The 24,835-nt window shown below is 43.2% G+C and overlaps 1 protein-coding gene across 2 annotated transcripts in view; it reads right to left on the reverse strand.

The window, feature by feature from the left end:
- Positions 1 to 24,835, reverse strand: part of FGD5 (FYVE, RhoGEF and PH domain containing 5) — a 116,240-nt gene that overhangs the window by 20,407 nt on the left and 70,998 nt on the right. For both annotated transcript variants that reach the window (XM_082487524.1, XM_082487523.1), the window contains exons 7-12: positions 23,949 to 24,105; positions 20,074 to 20,161; positions 17,113 to 17,163; positions 15,487 to 15,545; positions 6,779 to 6,850; positions 5,191 to 5,259 (exon numbers count right to left, since the gene is read on the reverse strand). In XM_082487524.1, the coding sequence (XP_082343650.1) occupies positions 5,191 to 5,259; positions 6,779 to 6,850; positions 15,487 to 15,545; positions 17,113 to 17,163; positions 20,074 to 20,161; positions 23,949 to 24,105 (496 nt within the window). The remainder of the gene's footprint in view (positions 1 to 5,190; positions 5,260 to 6,778; positions 6,851 to 15,486; positions 15,546 to 17,112; positions 17,164 to 20,073; positions 20,162 to 23,948; positions 24,106 to 24,835) is intronic.

Raw genomic sequence — 24,835 nt, forward strand, 5'->3', positions numbered from 1 at the left:
GATTGCTAATATTAAGAGAATACTCTGTGAAATAAGAGAATACTAGTGAAATTTCATATTTGCCTGGTGATTCTGCTATCTCCTGAACATTCAAAGGATTATATGAGAAAACAGGACTTCCTTTGCCTCTCATCAGTGCCAGTACTTAAGGCTTGTTTCAAACCACAAGAAAAGGTAACTAGTTATGGGCACTATGCCCAAGGAAGTGAATTCCTAAGAGAGATTTTCAGGATTCTGGCATAATCTGCTACTGGGTTTCTTGAACAGCAAACCTCATTTATTTTATTTATTTAAAAAGTTATATATTTCTTTAAAAGTAGCCTATTATTTTACCACTGATGATTAAGGATGACACCCTGGTGCACACCATTGTCACGACAGCTCTGGTTAATATCCCAAGATTTTATTAAACATTAATGATGACTTTGCTTTATAATTGCCCATTGGAGTTTTCTTTCCTCCTTCTGTTTTTCTCCCCCACAGTATAGAGTGGTGGGCTGTGCCTCTGAGGTCCCACCAGCCACAGCTTCACACAATGAAATTATGACCAGTATTTCAAAGCTTGCTAAGCAAGGTATACGTATTCATGAAGAAAGAAAGGGTTTGCACTCACTGCTGTCTCCTTTGCCACTAGAGACCTAAGTGGAGGCTACAGGAATGGTATGGACAGAACTAGCATCAGTACCAGTGATTTCATGCATCCTCCTGCTTCATGCTGTACATTGTTCCCTGAAGCAGTGAGGACTGGCCCATGATAAAAGCTGACCTTTCAGCCCCTCAGGAATCTGTGGTAGAAGGGATCGACTGCCACAACCCCCAGGGGAGTTCCCAGAGGTCTTTGGGTTTCAGAGCCACTTCCTGTTTGCCAGAAAACTTTTGAATAATTGGGATCCCCAAACTGTTCAGAAATTGATATGGGAGCAAATATTCCTATTCTGCACTGCTCCACACAGACACAGTCCCAAAAACAACAGTTGATAACACAAGAGAAAGGATGTGTCTGCTCTTTAATTTTCTTTTTTTCCTGTTACTCCTTTTATTTTTCCCCCTTCTTTTTATAATCCTCTCTGTTGTGACAAGAACTCAGTAACATTGGGGGTCAGTGCAAGTTTTCTAACCTACAGTGTCCAAAATTATTGATCCAAACAAGTTTATCTATGCCCTGCTGAACTGCTGGCATCCATATGTAATGTACTCTCTGTTTAAAGCTCCTACCACGTGTTTGGTTTTTCTGAATGTTTTAAAGGGTAGTTCATTATGAACCCTGTGTTGTTCTATTCAAGTCTGTGTTAAACATCCCCAGAGTGTCAGTGCAGCAGCGTGAATGTGTGCTGGGATGGCATTTTCCAAGCTCTGACTCCAAAAACTCCTATACTCCAGCCCTGCCAGCTACAGCATTAAACAGTCTCCCACTTGATAGCAGCTTCCCGCACCCAACTTGCAACACAAGCAGTCTTTGTAGGGAAATTCTTGGAAGGGTGAGATAAGAGACAGTGTCTGAGTTGCAAAGTCCTGTGGTTGGGGGGCAGTTAGAGGGCCTGCCAGTGTCAGCAGCCCATACTGTGCTGCAAAGAGGCCCCAACATCCTTGTAAACAGAGACTGGACTCAGGAAACAGGCGCACAGCAAAACTCACCAAACATCCTGCCAGGAAACACCAGATTCAACAATACCATCAGCGTGCACAAAACAGCCAGCTCAAGTAACCTTGCGATACATACAACATACACCCACAGAAACATACGCATGTCAAAGGCCCCTAAATGTGTGTCCTACACACTCATGCTTATATGGGCTGTGCGCAGGCATACAACGCTCCTTATGGGCACGTGTTCAGAGCACAAGTGCCACCAAAGCACACCCTGAATGCACAGGCCAAGTAGGAGTCTGGCATATTGTAGCATATTCTAACTGCAACTTTAGCTTGGTGGGCTGGTCTCCTGGGATGTGTCAGGGTTAAATTCTCAGGGGTATCCTTCAGCGTATACTCTTCCACTGAAATTCTCTCCAGGTCCTGGGCTTGACTTAGCTTCAGTCAGAGTAAGTTCACTACTAAGAACTTTAGAAAATGCTGTTCATATAAAAATCTGGTTTGGGTAGCTAAGGTAAATACACATATTTCATCCAAAGCTAAACCAAACTACATCTATACATGTTAGCTTCTGGTGATCTTTTTGAGTGGCAGCTGACATGTGAAGCATCCAGGAAAAAGCCAGTTAAGAAAGGTTTTTTTGATTAATACATTAGGACAAATTCTTATCCCGAGTTTTCCCAGTGGCTTCAAAGGATTATGATGCGGTCCTTAGAAGATAAGGGCTTTAAATAAATGCGGGGTTTAAGAAACTGTGTTTAGGAGATTATTCTAATCTTGGGGGTTTGGGTTTGGGTTTTTTCCACACAGTGTCCCCAGGCATCAGCATCAAGACAGCAAGTGGGTTGGGATAGATGCACTGTCAGAGGGAAGGATATGTTTATGCAGGCCTTGGCTATTACAAAAAGGCGTTGGCAGTGATGGCTGGTAGGGCCGTAAAACTGATGCAGTAAAGACGCTATATGCCAAGATGAAAATACATTGCCATAGCTATGCAGTAGTTGTCTTTGTGTATCCACAGGCTAAATAGTCCATTAAGCAATGCATGGCATGAGCAGTGGTGACATAACAGAGAATCCGCAGCATTAGCAGTGACAAGCAGATAATGCAAAACCATTCACCTGTTAATGCAGGAATTACCATATTCCACGGTGTCTCACTTTCCTGCAATTTCACCATACATGGCATTGCTCAGCAACCTCAGGAGCTTTCAGGGTAGAGGAGACTGAGTAAAAAAAATCACTAAACCCAAAGGCAGATATTTGCCAATAAGTTTCAAACTATTTCCAAGTTCCAATCACCCCCACCGTGCCCCTACAGGAGACATAATACAGGAATCCTGAAGTGGTTGCAACTTTGGTGTGTTAGAGCAGGACAGAAGCCAGTTTTATGTGTCTCTTGGTTCTTGAAAGTGAATACTATGGTTTAGTCTAGCTTCACCACATACTTTGCATGACAGCACGTTTGGTCACAGTTTGCCTTTCTGACTGAAAGGAAGAAAAAGCTCTGTTTCTGAATACTGAGAGCATCTATTAACAACAGGACACTGGCTACTGTAATGCCTCCAGCTGCCAAGAGATGCTTCTTTCTTTGCAGTTAACATCCGGGTTTGAGCAGCTGAACTCTCCCCAGGAATCAAAAATAGTTCCTAAACTAGAAAGTGCCAGAAACTCATTTCTGTGCTGTCTTTGTTCTAGTAATACTTTCAGCCTCTTGTGACCTTCAAGCTGATACAACCATTTTGGACTACTTGAAATTTATCATCTCACTTTATCCCAAGTTTAAATTACTTTCCTCTCAATGTTTATTACATTATAATAGCTAGGTTTGTGACACTTCAGTGTTTGCCATAGTAGTGGATTATGATGGCAATTGCGAACACACTGGAAGATGAAATGGTAACAACTTCTTGGAATTTGGTCCCAGCTTTAGCCACAACTTCAAAATGTTTTTGTAATACTAGCAAAGGTGAGTGTTTCAGAAGAGAGATCGTGAGTGTTTCAGAAGAGAGATCAGTAAGGAAGCAAGTATCATCTGTTATGAAGCGGTCATCAGTAGGCTTCAGAGTCACTACTGCTGAGAACACTGTTTCTTAAGACCAGCTCCTGGAGATTCTGGCATGGCCGTTTTCCTTTCGCTGCAACAAAGTCATGATTTTGACATTTTTTGCCATTGCTACAGTTCATTGATGCCGACTCAGTAAAACAGCACTGCAGCAATCTCGTATTTGAAGATTTAGGTGAAATCCATCAGTTTCAGTACAAGAAAGTCTGAATTTTCATGGAAACCAATGAAGCCATCAGTAAAGTGTAGAGCCAGCACTGTGTCCTGTCCCATCTGATCTTTTATTCTGACTGCAAGAGGCAGATCGAGGAGGCAAAGAAGCTTGTGCATCCACTCATGCACAAATAGGAAATATTAATAAGAGGGAGAAATAAGAAGAAATAATGGCAAAATGTATGACTTCTGTAATAAGCCATCTCTTCTCCTCACAATGGTCCCAGGGTGAAAAGCTATCAGCACTTACAGAGGCCACAGCAAATATGTATTCCAGGCATATAAGCCATTTATTTTAAAATAAATTCTGCAAACAGTACTTTAATGTTAATAGCAGCAGTAATGCTCAGTTCTTTATGGCTTTTTTCTGGGAAGGAGCTCTAAAGAATTCTTCAAACATTAACAGGTAAGCAGGTAACAAACGCATACGACACAGGGAAGTATTATTTTCCCCTTCATACCAATAAATGCATAAAAACACCTGTGGTTACACAATAAGGTACCTGAAAAGTTAAGAACAGAACTCAGAAGCCTGGAGTCTCAGACACTCTCTAAGTGCTCAATGTAGTGTGTAATGCAAAGCAGAAAGCATGAGTGTCAATAGCCTATCTCCAAAACAGTGGTTTTTCATCTGTTTTGATTTGCAAATACTTGTAATTTTTGCAGTAGGGTTGTGGATCCTTGTGAAGGATATTCCAGCTAACTGATGAAACGTAGCTTAGAAGAATTTTGCAAACTGTCATTGAAAACTGTTGCTCTGATCAACAGGAAGCTGAGGTGTGTGTTCAGAGGGACTATACTGAGGCAATGCACACAGTTTTCAGGTAATTTACACAGATGTGGACGGCAGAAACTAAAACCCAGTCCTTGAGCTTCAAGGATACAAATTTCTCCCAAGCAAGTCCAAAGAAAGCTTTCATAAACTTTAGCAGTAGGGTGTGCTCTGTTGCTTCTAATCAGATCTCCTAAGGCCTTAGGGTTGGACTTTCAAGTGTGAAGCTTAATTGCTGAAAGTATTTAGGAGCTCCCATCCTCCTGATCACCTTGGAAACTTGCACTCCTTTGCAAAATTATGGCCTAGTCAAGGCTGTACGTTGCTGTGGCACAAATGGAGAGCTGCACAGCCCGCGTTCCTGTAAGCAGGGCCAATGGGACACGTGTGAAAAGGGCTACCTACAGTCCTGTTAGCAACAGAAACTGACTCACCACATCACTGCTGATGGTTAAATGACTTGCAGCTTGAAAATTTCTGCCAGGGTTCAGGGCTGCATAAGTGGAGGATAAGCTACGAGAGAGACAGTAAAAATATAAAAGAAATCTTACCAAGAACAAATGCCGAGGGTGCCTATTTTTGCCAGAGACCTTCATCAGCGTTCCCTCTTTAACAAAGATCTGAAGGAGAAAACAGCGGATTATAAGGCTGAGGCTTCACATTCTGAATCTTATTGAGAAAAGAGAATATTCCTCCTGGAGAAAGAGCTATTCTAACTGCTTTCATCAGTATGGGAAGAGATAGATACCTCAGCACTTGCTTCTACCCTTGCTCCTTATGATCTGGCTTAGTCTTTGCCTGGGTTAGCCCTGCTGCTCTTCATGGCTTGCATTTGTATCAGAACCAACAGGGTCGGAAACCCACTTGTCCTCAGCTCACTGCTTCTGCACCATGGACTGTGCTCAGAGGTGACCATCACAGATTACAAAGCTAACACATAATGGGCTTCAGAAAAGAACTCTTGTCTTCAAAAATCCTCTAAAATAGACAGACCAAAAAGAAAAGCTGAAACCTCGGGTTTCAGCACGCTACATCCAAATAACTATGCCTGCATACATAATAGGTACATGTTTGCAAACATAATACTTGGTCGGTCCATATTGTTACTATGTATATAAGTAAAAGACTATGTATGTAAGCAGCTAAACCAGCATACTATAACTTGACTGCAGTTAACATTTGAAAAGGTCTAGAATAACTGAACTACATCAGTGGATTAACAGTCATCTACTCTTTTTGGATGGAGAACAGAATCTGGTGTAGTTTTCCACTCTAGAACAATTTATAATCAAAGAGACCAATCATGCAAATTCTGTATGCTGGGCTTTGCAGAATTTGTTAAAGTGTTACCTGTCAAGGGCAAGTGAGAATACTGATGTTAGAGACAAAATAGAGGTTGACTGCAGTATTTGGCTGATGAGGATTCTTACGCTACAAGTTTATATGCCTTGAAAATTGCTTTGTGAGTTTTGCTAAAGATATTGGTGGACTGACAGGAGATGGAGAGTCACAGAACTCAAGAAAGAACTCTTTTGAAGTGTAGAGGTAGGTTGGAGCTGAGGAAACTGGACAGGTTTCAAATCCAAGAGAAGAAATTTGCATTTGATGTGGATGGCAAGACAGAGCTATACACGGTCCCATATTTCTGTCCGTGTGTTGCTTCAAAATGATATCTTGCATTAAAAGCACCACTGGGGAATGGTGAGAATAACAATTTGAAAACAATTTCCCGTGATTTAAGGTTCTTACTCAGCCAAATAAAACTCTGAACCTTTCCAGGCTGCAAGTGATTCCTGCTAGTTTTGCAGCCTTTCAACAGGAGTATATAGGGAGGAAAACAGCAGCTCCATTAAAACAGTACACATGGGGTGGCTGAGGACAGCTGGAGTGAAAAGTCTAATGGCTGCTCTGCGTAAAAGCAGGGGCAATGCATGTCTTTCCCAGCCTGAGGCTCTCAGCACATCTCTTTGCACACTGCCAGAGTGATGGCTTTTTACACAAACCAGTGCTCCAACTCTTATCACAGTAGCTCAGTAAACAACACCTGTAGGTGTCTGAAATCTGGCCATCCACACAATCAGAGATATAGCTGGCTGGAAACAATGCCCTTATCAGCATAGGTCTGCCTGCAGCACTCACCCTTCCTGGCTGGAGGAGGCCACTCTGCCCTCTCACACTGTGCTCAATGTGCACCAGCTTCTGCAAGTTTTCCTGGGGGAGAGAAACAGCATTTACGACACTGCATGGTGACAGTTCTTTAAACAAGCAGGCAAACCGTCCATCGGCCCTCCTCACCATTTTATTTCTCTAAATGTGGTATTTCAGAATTAGGTTTCAGAGAGAACTGAGCCCAGGGATTTTATGCCCAGAAAGTCTTCTTCCAGCCTTTAAGGTTTTACAAAACCTCATCACCTGCATTCACATCTGCTGTGGCCTTCTATACTCCCGTTACCTCTGATACCTCGGGTTACCTTCAAAAGAGCCTGCTAACTCCATATGTTATTTATACATTGGCCTCTTTGCTGACTTTCTTGCTATGTGAACTAATTAACTGGAAGCAGAGACAAAGTACAGTATCTGCTCCAAAGGCCTGTGCATTAGCAGCATGCCATGGATAAGCCAAAGCATGCTTTGATACTGTAAGACTGTTGCTAGGATTACCTGGACATTTATATTTTGTGATAATGGATTAATGGCTTTGCAATAGGGGATTTAGAAGGTTAACTAGTAAGCAGGCAATGAAGCTGCATCTCCCTTTTGATGCTTTGCAAAGATCAGGAAGTTCATTATCAAACTCTGGTACTATTAACTGCGTGCCTGGCCTTAAAGCGCAGACAGTCAGTGGGCACTGGCATGTGGCATGAACTTATCTATGAAGATGGTAAATAAGATTAATCTAGCTAAGCCTGTGCTCTCCTTCTTCAGGAGGAAGAAGGGATGTCTGTACCTTTGCAATATTGTTAGAGCCTTTTCAAATCTCCTTTCATTTAACAGGTGAGGCTGCTAAAACCGAGGCTCGTACATAGGATTCAGCTGTGGTTTTATCTGATCAGAACAGTAAAATGGGCTGCACAGCAGCAATGAGTCATCACTAGAGTATGTCTAAAAATTAGGAATCTCTTGTCTAAGTTAGCCATTGTATCCTAAATCCTCAGTTAGACACCCAGATAAACTACAGACTAAGGACCCTATTTGATATAGCTTCATGACCTGGCAGCCTTTGACTACAGTTTTCTGCTATGACAGATTATGGTCTGTTTTCCTATGCTCCATTGACTGGCATTAAGATACCCGTGGGCTTAGTTAGACTCGATTAGATCGTACAGTGTATCTGCCTGATACAAATCAGTGCTGTCTACAGAATCAGCTAATTAAGAAAGCTATAACAGATACCAGAAGGAGCATATCCATGTCAACATGATGGTCTGTCAAGGCTAATTTACCCCCGATTTCAGCTAACATAATTAATGTACCTATCTCAGCTTGCTTTTTGAGATAAGCCTGAAATATCTCCGTATGTTACTGCCCTGGTGAAATATTACACTTGTTTAGCATGATACTAAGTTTAATTCTTAATCAGTAACCACATATCAGACATATGGAAACACCTACAAGCCTTGACCAGCACAGGGCTGCATTGTGACCATGAAATATAACCGGCAGTTGACACATTTTCCAGAATTTCAGCTGTCAAGTATCTCTTTTGCAATGCAGGAAGTAACAAATGGAGTTTTTCAGGTCACTTCTAAAATACTATAGGCCAGAAAAATGGAAACAGAATGTATAAACTAATAGCACAGGAAATACCAGGGAACGTGGGACTGCTGAAACTTGCAAAAAATATTTGCAAAGGACTTTCCCATCACTAAAGGGTATTTTAGCCCTACCAAAACTTGTCAAATTGACAGCTTCTGCAATGGAAACCCGTTCTTCATCTGCAGAAAAGGCAGTGCCCTCCTGTGAGCACGCTCATGGCCAATGTTAGTGCTACTCGTTCGGGTTTCTACGTGAGTGAGGGGGGAAGTTGCTGTAGCTCAGATACACCTCAGCTTTTCTTAGGACTGCTGGCAGAGGCGCCTGCTGTAATGCTGACGTTTGCAATATGGACACGTGTTCACCAGGAAATGGACAGAGATGTACCAAACTCATTTCCTGTAGGAAGTCAAACAGCCATCACATGTGAAGGACAGTGATTTATCTGTGAATGTGGGTGGCTGAGGGGGGTATAGTTTCCCTACAGTTCCCCTAAAATTCCCTGTTTATATAGTTTTCTTAATTCTCCTTAAAACTATCCTCATTCTCCTTTCAAATATCCTTCACAAGCTACAATTAAAAAATGAAAACAAGGCTCCACCCAACTAGAACTGCAGATGTGGGTGGCTGAAATCCTTCTCTGTCCATTTTAGCAGTGAACTGCAGCTTCCATCATATTATCATTATGTCTATGCAGGAGGAACGCCTCCCCAAGGAATTCTACCAGCTGTTAATAGCAACAATGATTTATAGCTCTTAGCATCTCAGGGCCTCTAACAGATTGTAGAAGTTCAGAGAGCAATACAAACCCTGCTTAGTTCAAGTAGTGCATGTCTCCTAAAGTTACAGATAGACTTAATGCGGTTCAGTGATGGTATGCCTTATGCCTCTGTTTGCACATCTATAAATTGAGAATAATATTTTTCTACTTGATTAAAATGCTGTGGAGACTGTTAATACCATAATGTGTCTGAAAATCCTGGGTTAATAGTTCCCAGGGTAAAACTGCTAGAGTGTTATTGTCATACAACAAAAAAAAAGCTAATAATGAATCACTGATATTCTGCAGAAAATGCAGATCATAATTCAATGCTACTGTCAGATTTTTGGAGTGTAGTTTGATGACTTGATAAGTGGCAGAAGCAATCTTCTTCATTCCAGATACATGCCAAGTCTAAATTACTGCTTAGAACTTCAACCAGGTACATGACAAGTTATTAACGCTCTATCTTAAGTGGCATTGTTCGTTTTGCTCTGTAATTAGAGTAACTTCTTAAATTCTTTGCATTTTTTTAAATCTGAGAGAAAGAAAAGAACTGTCGTTGTGGCTTTTGTGAATGGGATATTAATTCAGAAGTACAACCTCTGATTTAGCAGAATATTGAATTTGATTCTCATGAACCTGTGCCTTCACAAACCCCACAGCATTCACCCAGATGGGAAAGAAGGAAATTTTGTTTCATCTCTTCCAGGCCATAGTTTTGAAAAAGAGCAGATGTGGTCTGATGATATGATAAAAAATGAAGTGTAAAAATCTATGTGGAATTTGCGATGAAATTGTTCCTAAACAGATATTGTTAATATTAATTGTTATACAGTCTGTGACATCTGTAAAACTCAGACAGTATAGAATCATAGAATCATAGAATGGTTTAGGTTGGAAAGGACCTTGAAGATCATCAAGTTCCAACCCCCCTGCCATAGGCAGGGACACCTCCCACTAGACCAGGTTGCCCAAGACCACATCCAGCCTGGCCTTGAACACCTCCAGGGATGGGGCCTCAACAACCTCTCTGGGCAACCTGTTCTAGTGCCTTACCACCCTTAAGGTGAAAAATTTCTTCCTAATGTTTAATCTAAACCTGCCCTCTTCCAGTTTAAAGCCATTCCCCCTTGTCCTATCACTACATGCCCTAGTAAAAAGTCCTTCCCCAGCTCTCCTGTAGGCCCCCTTTAGGTCCTGGAAGGCTGCAATAAGATCTCCTTGGAGCCTTCTCTTCTCCAAGCTGAACAGCCCCAACTCCTTCAGCCTCTCCTCATAGGAGAGGTGCTCCAGCCCTCGGATCATCCTTGTGGCTCTCCTCTGGACATGCTCTAGCAGGTCCATGTCCTTCTTATGCTGGGGACTCCAGAGCTGGATGCAGTACTCCATGTGGGGTCTCACGAGTGGGGAGTAGAGGGGCAGAATCATCTCCTTTGACCTGCTGGCTACACTTCTTCCGATGCAGCCCAGGATATGGTTGGCCTTCTGGACTGCGATCGCACATTGCTGGCTCATGTTGAGCTTCTTGTCAATCAGCTCCCCCAGGTCCTTCTCCTCAGGGCTGCTCTCCAGCTATTCCCCGCTGAGCCTGTATTTGTGCTTGGGATTGCCCTGACCCAGATGTAAGACCTTGCACTTGGCCTTGTTGAACTGCATGAGGTTGGCCCACCTCTCCAGCCTGTCCAGGTCCCTCTGGATGGCATCCCTCCCCTCCAGCATGTCTACTTCACCAAACAGCTTGGTATCATCGGCAAACTTGCTAAGGGTGCACTCGACTCCACTGTCCATGTCACCGACAAAGATGTTGAACAGTACAGGTCCCAGTACCGACCCCTGAGGAACGCCACTCATCACTGCTCTCCACTTGGACATTGAGCCGTTGACCGCAACTCTTTGAGTGTGACCGTCCAGCCAGTTCTTTATCCACTGAGTGGTCCATTTGTCGAATCCATGTCTCTTCAATTTAGAGACCAGGATATCATGTGGGACAGTGTCAAATGCTTTGCACAAGTCCAAGTAGGTGACATCAGTTGATCTTCCCTTATCCACTGCTGCTGTAACCTCTCTGTAGAAGGCCACCAAATTTGTCAGGCATGACTTGCCCTTGGTGAAACCATGCTGGCTGTCACCAATCACCTCCTTGTTTCCAGGAGGATCTGCTCCATGATCTTGCCAGGCACAGAGGTGAGACTGACTGGCCTATAGTTCCCTGGGTCTTCCTTATTTCCCTTTTTGAAAATAGAGGTTATGTCTCCCCTTTTCCAGTCAGCAGGAACCTCGCCAGACCGCCATGACTTCTCAAATATGATGTCTAGTGGCTTAGTGACTTCATCTGCCAGTTCCCTCAGGACCCATGGATGTATGTCATCAGGTCCCATGGACTTGTGCACCTTCAGGTTCCTCAGGTGGCCTTGCACTTGATCTTCACCTACAGTGGGCGGTTCTCCATTTTCCCAATCCTCGCCTTTGCATTCTGTGTCATGGGCAGTGTGGCTGCAGTCCTTGCCAGTGAAGACTGAGGCAAAAAAGTCATTGAGTACCTCAGCTCTGTCTCTGTCCTGGGTAACAAGTTCTTGCGTTTCCTTCTGGAGAGGGCCCACATTTTCTTTAATCTTTCTTTTCTCGCTGACATACTTAAAGAAGGATTTTTTGTTTGTCTTGATGTCCCTGGCCAGATTTAGTTCTATCTGGGCTTTAGCTTGTCTAACCTGATCCCTGGCTACTCGAACGATTCCTCTGTATTCCTCCCAGGCTACCCGCCCCTGTTTCCACTCCCTATAGGCCTCCTTTTTCCTTTTGGTCATGTCCAGGAGGTCCTTATTCATCCATGCAGGCCTCCTGGCTTTTCTGCCTGCCTTCCTCTTTGTAGGGATGCATCGCTCCTGAGCTTGGAGGAGGTGGTACTTGAATATTAACCAACTTTCTTGGGCCCCTCTTCCCTCCAGCGCTTCATCCCATGGCACCATACCAATCAGATTCTTCAAGAGGCCAAAGTCAGCTGTCCCAAAGTCAAGGGTTGTCAGCCTGCTGCACACCTTCCTCGCTGCCTCAAAGATCTCAAACTCGACCGTTTCATGGTCACTACAGCCCAGGCTACCCTTGAATTTGACACTGTTTACCAGACCCTCCTTGTTGGTAAGAACAAGGTCCAGCATAGCTCCTCTCCTCGTTGGCTCCTCAACCACTTGGAGAAGGAAGTTGTCCTCAATGCAATCCAAGAACCTCCTGAATCGCCTATGCCTGGCTGTGTTACCCTTCCAACAGATGTCGGGGTGGTTGAAGTCACCCATGAGAACCAGGGTCTGTGAACGTGATGCCGCCCCTATGTGTCTATAGAGGGCTTCATCCACTTGGTCTTCTTGGTTGGGTGGCCTGTAGCAGACTCCCAGTGTAATGTCCCCTGCTCCTGATTTCCCTTTAATCCTGACCCATAGGCTCTCGGCTCTTTATCCATCCCTAGGCTGAGCTCCATGCATTGCAGCTGCTTGTTAACATATGAGGCAACACCGCCTCCTCGTTTCCCTTGCCTGTCTCTCCTGAAGAGCCTGTAGCCTTCCATGGCAACACTCCAGTTGTAGGAGCCATCCCACCAAGTTTCTACAATGCCAATGAGATCATAGCCTTGGAGGCGTGCACACATCTCTAGCTCCTCCTGTTTGTTCCCCATGCTACGTGCATTTGCATAGAGGCACTTCAGTCATGTCTTTGTTGAGGCTGACTTGGCTGGAACAGTAGTAATTACTTTGCGCTGCTCTCCAGGGTAGATGTGCTGGGATGGGATTGGGTGTGGAGAAGCTTGAAGCAGAAAAGCAGAAATGAACTTAAACTGAATCAATCAGTCCAAGCTTTTTAAAGTTTGCATTGAGTGAAAATGCAGATCTGAATTCTGAGTTTTGACCTTAAAAACCTTGCACTACAGAATACTCAAAATCTTCATCTGTCGTCATGTTTTGAGATCATCTCTGCACAAAATCAGAAAATTACTAGCTGGACTTCATGATGATCTGTGATAATTTTGTCACTGGCTTCAGGAGAAGCAGGTTCAGAGACTCAGTCTCAATTTCTAGCTGTCAGATGGGGAAGGAGGCAGATCCATGAGGACAGGTTTCTCTATTCAGGAAATAGTAAGTAGCTCTAACTACAACTTATTTCTAATACAAATATTAGAAGGCTTGGGTTTTGTCTGTCGCTAGCCATGAGGAGATCATCACTGAACTTGGTGCTCTGAAACAGCCCATGAACACACGGGCTCCATTTATGACCTTGGCACACATATCAGAGACATGGCTTTTAAACCTGAGCAGCAGAGATTTCCAGATGTGAGCAAAAGTCAACATTCTTGGCTCTGGGTTCATTTGCTGCAAGCAGATGCTTCCACTTTTCTGAACAAAGCACGAAAGCTTCAGTTTTAAAAGATGCACCTTGGGCTTTGAGACTCTCATTCTTACCTCCCAAGCTGCTGCAAAAAAAACATCCTTTATCTAGTTGATCTACTGTGTTTTTACCATGTCACACAGTCTGAATTCACTGCTTCACCCAGTGTTTCCATTCCCCTGCAGCCAGAGGGCAAAGGCGTTAAAGGGAATATGCTGACTCAGCAGTGCTGGTGCTAGCTGTAGTGGCCTCCAGCATGTGTCTTCCCTTAACAATTCCTGTGCATTCATTCCTTCAACCTTAAAATTCCCCCTGAAAACAAGCTCTTTCTAAGAACAGTTGACATTTCATTTCTTCCCTTTGTCTGCATTGATGCCCAGGTTTTTTTCTCTCTTTGTCTCTTGAATTTCATATTTCGGTGCCTGAATGATTATTAACAACCCTCTCTCTGCTCAGTAAATGAAATAATAAAGAAGTGAATTGAATGCCATCTGTAATTAACCATAGGGAAGGATGTTTGCAATGCCAAAGAGATCTTTAATTTAGCAAAGGCACAGCAAAATCCCAGTGCAGGATGTTAAATTTAGCAATGTTCAAATGAGAAATAAAATGTGAAAGCTTCCCAAAAGATATGATACATTCCCAGTCACTTGAAATCCCTGCGACCCAACGCAGTGATAAAAAACTTAAGATGAGACACCTTTTGAGAAAGAAACACTTCAGTGTAACCACTCACTATTGGATGAAATGCAGGACGCCTGCAATGAGGTGCTTTGTTCTCTAACATACACACTGTTGAACACAAACCACATAACAGTCAAGATCTTCCTCAGCAACTGCGCATCCTCCTCGATAATCTAAATGCCTGGAAAAGAAGTGCTTAAAAATGGTGTTTTTTTAAAGTTTGGCCTGTGTTATGACTATTTTCTAGGTCTAAAAAGCCTAAAGTTTTATCATAAAAAATGTAATCTGGCTGCTCTACAGAATGACTCCGAAAACTACGGACTTACTGAGCAACATTTCATTAGACTGTGAAGCCTGTAGGTACTTCTTTCTAACTACTTGAACTGAATGCTAGGTCTGTGCAGCTAAAGTAAACGTGGACCTCAGAAGAGAATTTAGCTGCAGGTGTGGATGGCTAGTATGACAAAAAGAAAGGCACTGTCTTTAGTTATTAAAAGGTCCACCAAGTTGAATTCCTCTGGAACCTGCTGGATCCTGTATCTGACAGCCTCTCTGCTGCCTCCTATGCCTTCCAACACTGCTTCTTACTATGTCAATAGAAAACTCCTATCATCTTAGACAAAAATCAGACCTAGATCCTTGGAAACAAGCTACAAGCAGGCTATCTTTGCCAGTAAATTAGCATTCTAATATCATGTAAGCAATATTAATGAATCACACTGAGCTTACAGAAACCATTCATTACTTTGGAAAACTATGTAACTTATTTAGATACCTAAGTCTGAATTCAGACATGAGCTCTAACCTATGAAAGTCTTGGCCAGTCTATTTGGTTGTGTGATCATTTGCAATACTATAAACCATGACCTATTCTTCTGAAGTAAAATGGGATTCTGGAATTGTGGAAAAATTATGTATCTTTGACAGTACATTGGTGATGTCTTCAACATTTCGTATCTAAAAACATCCCAGGCTAGAAATAGAACCATGAAAATTCCCATCTCTCATTTCATTGCTCCACATACCATTTCAGCAACCCGAAGAGGGGAAAAAAAAATTGTGCTGCTTGCTACGGTGACTTACATCTTGCACAACTGCACTAAAGGGCATGAGACCTGCTCCATATCTGCAGTACTGTAAACCAGATCTGGATAAACCCTTGAGTCTTACCCTGGACGATGCATCAGAATTTAGCAGAGATATGCATTCACTTCAGCAGATGTGCAGAACAGACATGGCCTATCAGGAGAGCATGTGTCATGGTAGGACTCACCGCTTGGAGCATGCTGTCATTGGCTCGGTCCGTGATTTCAGAAACAATGAATAAGGCAGCTGAGGGATGAAGCAAAACAAACACCATAAATCACATAAAAGAGTTGGAAAATAGCCCAAATCTCTTCTGTTTGCAAGGACATCTTTAAAAAAAGTAAACAACACCCCCAGCAGCAGCATCTCCTCTAACTTCTTTGGCACCTTCAGAATGCAACTGCCCAACAAATTTAAGACACAGGACAGTGCTGTCAGTTCCCCTTCCCTTCACTATTCTCTTGTGTGAAACTCTGCATCATACTTGTGCTGACCAAGAGAGCTCATGAGGTCACTTTTAAGCACTTAGCATGGCACAAAATCTTTTTGTGATGTTTTCTAGATGCAGATTTTTTACTATTGGAGCTTGTGGTAAGGGAGATTAATGTAACCCAGCTTTAGCCATCCATAAGCATGGCAATCTAAGGTGATCTGTTGCCCCTTACTGCCAAGGGAGAGGACAGGTCATCCCTTTCTGACATAAGTGTGTATGAAGTGGTGACATGAATTAACACCTGGATTCTCTGCTGGCAAATAACCTGGGCTAGGGCACGTTTGCTGGCCCTGAGAGCAGTGGCATAACATGGCTCAGGTCCTTATCCCAAATCTTTTCCTCTGTGGAACGGGGATTTGTTTCTGGGCATCAACTGGGAGCATGCTAGCCATTGCTTGCCAGAAATGTGACAAGTATGTGCTAACCACAACCAAGAGAGGCAATTGTGGCCACAGGGCTTGAGTGTCTGCCCTGGCCTTGTTTAAATTACTGGTATAGACTGTCAGTGACTAGGGTCCTAAATCTTGCATAAGACTCTACTCTTGTTCAGAACAGACTGACCTTCAGTCAGACCTTATTGCTATGAGTTGGTTTGGATTTACACTCAGTGTAACAGAGAGGTGAACTGGTTTCATTAATACAAAGTTATTTCTCCTTACTCCAGCCTGGAAGCTGCTCCCACTGAGGCCATAGTGAAACCCTGCTTTGACTTCAGTGGGAGTAAGAGACTTCTGCTTTATCCATCTGATGTGTTGGAAAGCATGGTGTTAGCAGCTGAACATCTGGATTTGTTCTTGATTGTGCAAAACTGATTTTTATGCAATGTCTTTCAAGTTCACTTAAGCTTAAGGAATCCAGCATACAGATATACGATTCAGACCCCCTGGGTTTCTCCAAAGTTCACAGAGCACAGCAGGCATACCATAGCTAATGGTATACAAAAAAGCAGGTGGAGCCATCCCAATTGACTTTACAATGACTGGGCCAAATATGGACAGAGGCAAAGAGGACTAATATTTCCTTGACGACTAGGGCAGAACTACAATACCGCAGCATGCTTGTATAGATGGTAATTTCTTCTTCTGTAAGTTCATCATGTTGAAACTATAGGAAGTCCACATGTTTCAATGAAAAAAAGAAAGGGTTCTTGCTCTAAATCATTTGTGTATATTAGTAATCAGTTCTTATACATCTTATATCTAACCTATTAACACAAAATCTTGAAAATATACTCTTCCATACACTACCAGTATAGACCCTGTACCTCCTTAGAAGCAGAGTTAGCAAAGCAGAATTTTTGTTCTACCCATTTCATTTTACCTTGTGTGGCTTCATACTCTGTAGAATCAGGGCAAAGATTATTCAAGTAATCTGTAGAAAACAATCAAACAAGCACAGACATCCAATAATCAGAATACAGATACACATAATTTGTAGTGTTATTAGCTAAAACATCCTAATCATAGAATCATAGAATGGTTTGGGTTGGAAGGGACCTTAAAGCTCATCTAGTTCCAACCCCCTTGCAATAAGCAGGGACATCTTCCACTAGACCAGGTTGCTCAAAAACCTGTCCAACCTGACCTTGAACACTGCCAGTGATGGGGCATCCACAGTAATGTCCCATATTATTTTATTCCCAAATAATTATGTGTATATAGCCTCTTTCCAAAGCAAAACTCATCTTTGACTGTGTTTTGCTTTGAGAATCAATGCAAGAGCATTGATACAGATTTGGACTCATCACATAACTTGGCAGGTATAAACAAATAAACAGAGTGACAAAAATATTTCCTTGTTTCTCAGCCAATAGAATTGCTGAGTAGCACCACTTTAAAAATAATTGTTCTTTGAATTAATTCTATTGTCCCATCTGAATGAATGGCGTTGGCTGTAATGATGGACTTTCTATATTTACAGTAAATGAATTATATGAATTTTACAGACACAGGAAGAGACTCTGGTTCTGTACATGCAGAGTTCAATGATTACTACTGAACTCAATCACATTCTGAAAACAGGTTCTGTAAAATACACACAATATGACTTACATTTACAGGAATTATGTTTTCATTATACACAAACCTATAATCTGCCAGTTTTATTTGGACTACTTGCCTTGGATCATCTGTTTGTTCTTTGTCTGGGTCTTTATCATTTTAATGACTGTAGTATATGAGTGCCACCATTTTAAAAGCCTAATCCTGAAATACTTCATTCTTATCTTTCTGATGAATGCAGGCTCCTAAATTCGGCATCCAAGAACTAAGCCTCTGTGCTGAGAATGGTGCTGTGCGTGGATATCCGTTCCCTTGAATGTCCTATCCACATCCATGTCTCTTTCCAGTGCTGTGCCCTTCCTGGCATCCTGAAATCTACCTGGCTTTTACATGCATTCAGGAAAGCATCTGTTTGTGCTCAGTCAAGCAGGAAGGGGTTGTGCAGTGTTATTTATCAGACAATATTTAGCGTTCCTTTTCACAGCTGCAAGCTCTGTCCTTGGCTATGGACATTTAACTGAGTGGGCAACTCCTTTTGGCTGTAGTGCAGTAATTGGCAACCAATATCCTCATAAAATACCCTTCCTTATCTAGTAGCAACAGCCAGTTATGAACACACAAGTACACCTGCATATTTTAATTTTTTTTTTTTAGGCTGTCTAAAGAATCTGAAGGACTGCACTGTTTCAGACCCACCCTGTCCTAGCAGGCAAACAGGGGCTTGGTTTCTTGAGGTGAAGAACTGGAGCAGTAAACCTATTTTCTGGAATACCTTAATCCAGCAGACCCTATCTCACTATATATAAAAGTTTTCATTTTCCAGCTAGTGCCAGTACCTGGGACAAGGAGGAGCTCAAGTTGCTTCAAGCATAGATGGAATCCTGGAATCCAATAGTGGGGGTATTTCTGGCAGGGACATGCCAAGTCCTTTTTCTTAGATGCAGTATTTGTGCGTGTGCACTAAAAACATTCTAAGGATCATGGGAGACGACTACTAAGTACTGCAACCCACAAGTCTGGAAAGTTGCCCTTAATGTAGACACACCCAGAGAGGGAAGCAAGTCAGACAGAAAAAAAGTCCTACTATTGGCATCTGGTGTTCATTTGTATTGCTCGTACTAAAAAACAAAGCCAGCTGTGAATAATGAGTTGCATCCTTGATCAAAGTGTCTGGAGCAAGATGAAACTGCTGCTAATCTGTGCTGTGAATAAAAATTTCATATGGTCACTTTGTTCTGCTGCATTTATAGGAGTCCCTTCTAATATGCTGTGCCCTTCATCGGCTGTTGAGTATGAGCAGGGTTTATGGCTTCCTTTTTAATGTCCCACGCATAACTCATCTTGCAACCCTCTCCACCCACACATATACATACTCCCAAAGCATTTCTCCATCTTTATGTCTATGGATCCCTGCTCTTTTGTGTTCTGATCTGACTAAATTATGTGACAACACTGAGATTCATTGTTACATTTCACCATTTCCTTCCCCAACCAGTTCATTAGTTACAAACCTAAACTTCAGAACTCCTTCTAGGGGCCACATCCTGCTCCAGAAAGCTTGCTCCCCTCATAGGCTCAGACTTGCTAGATTTGCTGTGGCTTACAGAGAATGAGCCACCCCAGGGAACACAACCCCCCTTGGAGAGACTCCTGGTGGGAGTGATATATATGGTCCTGAATGTAAAGGGAAGGTGTTACTGTAAACATAAAATCTGTAAATGTACTGTTAATGTAAATTTGGATCTCTGCTTCCTACAATGCAGCGCAATTGGATTGGGATTTTGACTTAAATTTATCACTAGCCTTAGGTGTACTTAGTACTTAGGTGTACATAGGGATTAGGGTGCAATACTGGGTACAACTGCTTTGTTGATGGAGTAGAAGGATATGGCGCTTGCCACTGTCATACAGGATGCAGTCCTCTTGCTGGGATCTACTGTCTCTGATAATTGCTCGTTATAAATAAAATCAAACCTGTTTGCTGGCAGTGAGGCTTAACTCTGTCTGTCCCAATTCACAGAAGAAAAAAGCCAAGAAGGAATGGCTAAAAGCACCTAACTTTACACTTTGTGACCTTTCAGCATGGTTGTGCTGAAGAAGTGCCTGCTGATTCCCAGGCTCCCTGATATTTCCTGAACTAAGCGTATTGGAGTTCCCAGGAAAACCTACACTGCTTCAGCCATGTTTTAGCTATCTTGGCATCAACATGCGGCACACAGCGGAGGCAGAGAACATCATGGGAAGGTTTCCATTGAGTACCTTTGAGAGTGATTTTACTGACCTGTGAGCAGTACACGATACTGGAAGACACGCTGCACCACTTTCAAAAGCTGGTGTTTCACACTCTGAGGGCTGCCACCAGAGCTCTGCTGTCCTCAATGGAAGGGAAAGGAAACACAAAAATCAGGGATGTGCGAGGTCAGCAGCAAACTGTTGTCTCCACCTGATGTATACTATGAAAGTTTGCTACCAGTTGCATGCACAAATTCCACTGAACCATTCCCAAGTTACCCAGCTTGCTAGGGGGCATTGTCTTTGTGACTATAAAGAAGTACTGTAAACAACTTCTTTCTTATGGCACCATTCACAAATAGTTTGGAGTCAGGGGGAAAAGGGAGGAAAGCAAATACCATTTAGAAGGTCAAGGTTGGATAAGGATTTTAGGGTGGCATCTAAAGACAGAGGTATCAAGGTATCAGATCCCAATGAAGCTTGTCATTGTTGTTCCTTTTTTGGACTGAAAGTTTCTTCTGCCTGCAACTTTTTAGTATCTTATTTCAAGACACAGAATTGAGCAAAATACAGCAAAGCATCTCCCTGTGATTGAGTTGGAACTGAATGTCCAGAGAGTGTTTACAAGAAAATAAAGTGAGGTTGTCATCTGATTTAACACACACATGGAAAAGAAGTAGCATTTTTCTCTTTACCTTTACCCTTTAGATTTGACCCATTGCATGTTGCCTTGTATCAGGCCCAGTCAGCATGGGTTTATGAAAGGCATGTCCTGCTTGAATAACTTTTATGAGAAAGTGACCCACTTAGTGAAAGAGGGAAAGGCTGTGGATGTTGTCTACCTATACTTTAGTAAAGCCTTTGACACCATTTCACACAGAATTCTCCTGGAGAAACTTGCTGCTCATGGCTTGGATGGGCATTCGCTTCACTGGGTAAAAAACTGGCTGGATGGCCAGGCCCAAAGAGTGCTGGTGAATGGAGTGAAATCCAGTCGGCAGCCGGTCACAAGTGATGTTCCCCAGGGCTGAGTGCTGGGGCTGTTTCTCTTTAATATCTTTATCAATGACCCAGACAAGGGGATCAAGTGCACCCTCAGTAAGTTCACAGATGACACCAAGTTGGGTGGGAGTGTTGATCTGCTGGAGGGTAGGAAGGCTCTACAGAGGGATCTGGACAGGCTGGATCGATAGGCCAAGGCCAATGGTGCGAGGTTCAACAAGGCCAAGTGCCGGGCCCTGCACTTGGGTCACACCAATCCCATGGATGCTACAGGCTTGGGGCAGAGTGGCTGGAAAGGTGCCTGGCGGAGAAGGACCTGAGGGCGTTGGTCAACAGCTGGCTGAACACGAGTCAGCAGTGTGCCCAGGTGGCCAAGAAGGCCAACAGCATCCTGGCCTGTATCAGGAACAGTGTGGCCAGCAGGACTAGGGCAGTGATCGTCTCCCTGTCCTCAGCACTGGTGAGGCCCCACCTCGAGTGCTGTGTTCAGTTTTGGGCCTCTCATGGCAAGAAGGACATTGAGGTGCTGGAGCGAGTCCAGAGAGGAGCAACAAAGCTGGTGAGGGGTCTGGAGCACAAGTCTTCTGAGGAGCAGCTGAGGGAACTGGGGGTGTTCAGCCTGGAGAAAAGGAGGCTGAGGGGACACCTTATGGGTCTCTACAGCTCCCTGAAAGGAGGGTATAGCAAGGGGAAATCAGTCTCTTCTCCCAAGTAAAAAGTGATAGGACGAGAGGAGATGGCTTCAAGTTGTGCCAGGGAAGGTTTAGATTGCATATTAGGAGAAATTTCTTCACTGGAAGGATTATCAAGCATTGGAACAGGCTGCCCAGGGAAGTGGTGGAATCGCCATCCCTGGAGGTGTTTAAAAGATGTGGCATGTAGGAACATGGTTTAGTGGCAGTGTTAGGTTTACGGTTGGACTTGATGATCTTAAGGGTCTTTTCCAACCTAAATTACTCTATTCTATAAGGGCTCAATTAAAATAGGAAACTTGCTGTGTAACTGTTAAGTGTCACAACATTGCTGGAAAAACAACAGCAGGCCAAAAAACTCAATCCTCAAAAGTCACCACATCTCCAGAGGCACCAAGAAACAGAAGCTTACAGGATCCGAGAGGAGTGGCATAAAACCCAGCTCGTTCCTTATAAGGTCTGAGTCCAAAACCCAGTCGAGTTTCACAGCGTTTCAGTGTTCATTGACCGACATTTCTGAAGTATTTGCCACTTGTGAAGAGACAAAAGGAGAACAGGAATCTTAACTTGTTTAAAGGATGGCTGGCAAGAGACAGCATCTTCCAAGGCAGTAGAGATACTTCATGTTGCTGCACTACTCCTCTGCCTGGCTGACTGCTGTCACCAGATGTGCATTCAGGTTTGTGCTGAGCATTCCAAGTCCCCCATACTCAAGTCAAACGTGCCAGAAACAAGATGAGGCCCTAAATTCTGTGTTAGACTGGAAAGCTAGTAGTGGTCATGCTTTAAAAAAATGCAATAGGAAAGGACTGAGACACCTCCCCCTTGTTTGCATGTGTGCGCATGCATGCAAGAGGGCAAGAAGTCACAGAACTCACCGATTCTAGGGCAAAATCCTACTGATCTCATCCTAGGAAATGTCTCATCTGCTTTCTTAGAAATGAGAGCTAATTCTCAGGGTTGACAGTTAAGACAGAAGTGTATAGGCATGTGTTTGGGAAGGATGCAGGGAATGCAGACTCACAGTAGAAAGCCTCCATTTACCAAGTTCATGTTCGGAGCAGTGTGAGCCATCAGAGCTCCCCTCAGCTGTTAACAGGAAATAATTGTGGTGACTGCAAGGTATCTGTTTGTAAAGGCTGACTTCCAAATGTCTTTTGAAATTAATTGTTATCCTTAATATTTCACACGTGCTACAGAGAAAGATAGAATCCATACCCCATAGAGCTGGCGTTCTAAACAACCTTTAAGGTCTGTTCACTAATTTATCCTTACAGTCCCTCTGCCACCCAAGTAAGCAATATGATTTCTCTAACCAGAAAAAGATAATAAGAAACAGGGGTTCTAGACCCACAATAAAGCAGCATACCTTTTAACCATTTTAGCTCAATAGAGTCAGTGTAGCATGAATGAACTTTCCCATCCACATATGGGTTTATGCTTTTTGAAATTATGTGAAGTGGCCACACTGCCAATACTTTAAAAGGTAATCAGGAATCATAGAATTTCTGTCACATGTATCTTGGTGGGGTTTTTTCAGTTATTCAGCACAGATGACTGAGTTAACACAACTGGAAAATATATATTTCTTGCTACAGGGCCAGAGGTCACAGGCCCAGAGGTTACAGAAGCCTGTATGTGTCTGGGCAGTGGAGTTTGCTTCTTCCTGTGCAGTTCAGTGTTGCCTGTCACAACATCCTCTGTAAACAGAGGAAGCAGTTAACAGGCATTTAAAAATGCAGAGAAGTGCAATTGCAAAGGTGTGGGTTGATCGCTGCCAGCAGCTAAGCACCTACACAGGTTAATCCTAACTTCATCCTGGCCAGACCCAGTACAAAGGAAAGGATGGAAAATGCAGGGAAAGAAGAGAATATATGAAGAGATGGTAATAACAATAGTTACTAACTCTAACGCATCCTCAAAGAGCTCAGTAAGTTAATATGTGACTGAGAAACTACTCCACTATGTGCATATATTCCAGCAAAATATACTCACAGATCTGTAGATTCACAAACGCACATTTTGTATGCACACACAGGGATGTGTGGGCAACAGACACAGTCCCAGAAACAGAAACACATCATGCATATGTGAACATTTTACTTCAGTTTTAGCACCAGGATGTGTGAACCCTATGTGAACACTGGTGGAGTTGCAGAAAAAATATCTTTGAGTAAGCCCTGTGGCACAACCATGCATTAGTGCAGCTAAAAAACCATGGGAGCCTTACCTCAAACTCCTGAATTATGGTAGCCAGTTGGGAATATTTAAGGCAGGTTTCATCTAGCAAAGCCAAATTCCTATCAAACTGCATAATGTATGCTGTGTGGTGATTCAGCCTTGATTTTCTGGAGAGAAAAACATCAGCAACTTTCTGGTGTTCCTCCCTAAGGCCACAGAAAGAAAAGAAGCGGCAAATAAATAAAAATTAAAGAAGAGCCATACTTTTTCTCATTGTATTAGACCCACAGTGGCTAAGGACATTGTGCAGTTAAAGCCTAGGTTAAATGGCAGGAACGAGGGAGTGCTTCACTGACATACTGGACAACAAAACAGGCTGCTGTAGAATGGGCACCATGAGGGGCTGATCCTTCGGCTGTGCCTTTGCCCTGGCAGCACTGTGTCTCCATAGTGGGGAGAATGTCTCCTTTCTGGACACAGTTTCTGCCGCTCTAAACAGACCTTCCAGCTGCTGCAGTGCTTTGAGCACTGGTTGTGGGGACTAATATGAGGACTTCAGTTGTGATGGCGCATCTTCAGGTCTCCTTCATTGCCCCCTTCTCAGCAGTGCCCCGCCATCATCTGTCTCAGCACCCCATAACACAGCATTGCAATATTTATGAAGCATGTACAAGGACAGAACAGGACAAAATCTGAGATTGCAAAGAGTAATCATAGTTAAGAGAGGAACATAAGTTCCTGGGGATGTTAGAGCAAGAGAGTATCTGGGGGAGTGCAGACTCAGGGAAGGACTTACTGGAAGGTTCAAGGGTGGTAGTGACCTGGGAACCTGTAGGAGCGCAGTCCTACACCATGTGTGATTCTGTTGTGTTGGCAGCATTTGCAGTACAGCCCTCTTTTTTCCCCAGTGCCACAGAGTAGTTCTGCACAGAATCT

The sequence above is a fragment of the Vanellus vanellus genome (genome assembly GCF_965231255.1).
Source record: "Vanellus vanellus genome assembly, chromosome: 9".
NCBI lineage: Eukaryota > Metazoa > Chordata > Aves > Charadriiformes > Charadriidae > Vanellus > Vanellus vanellus.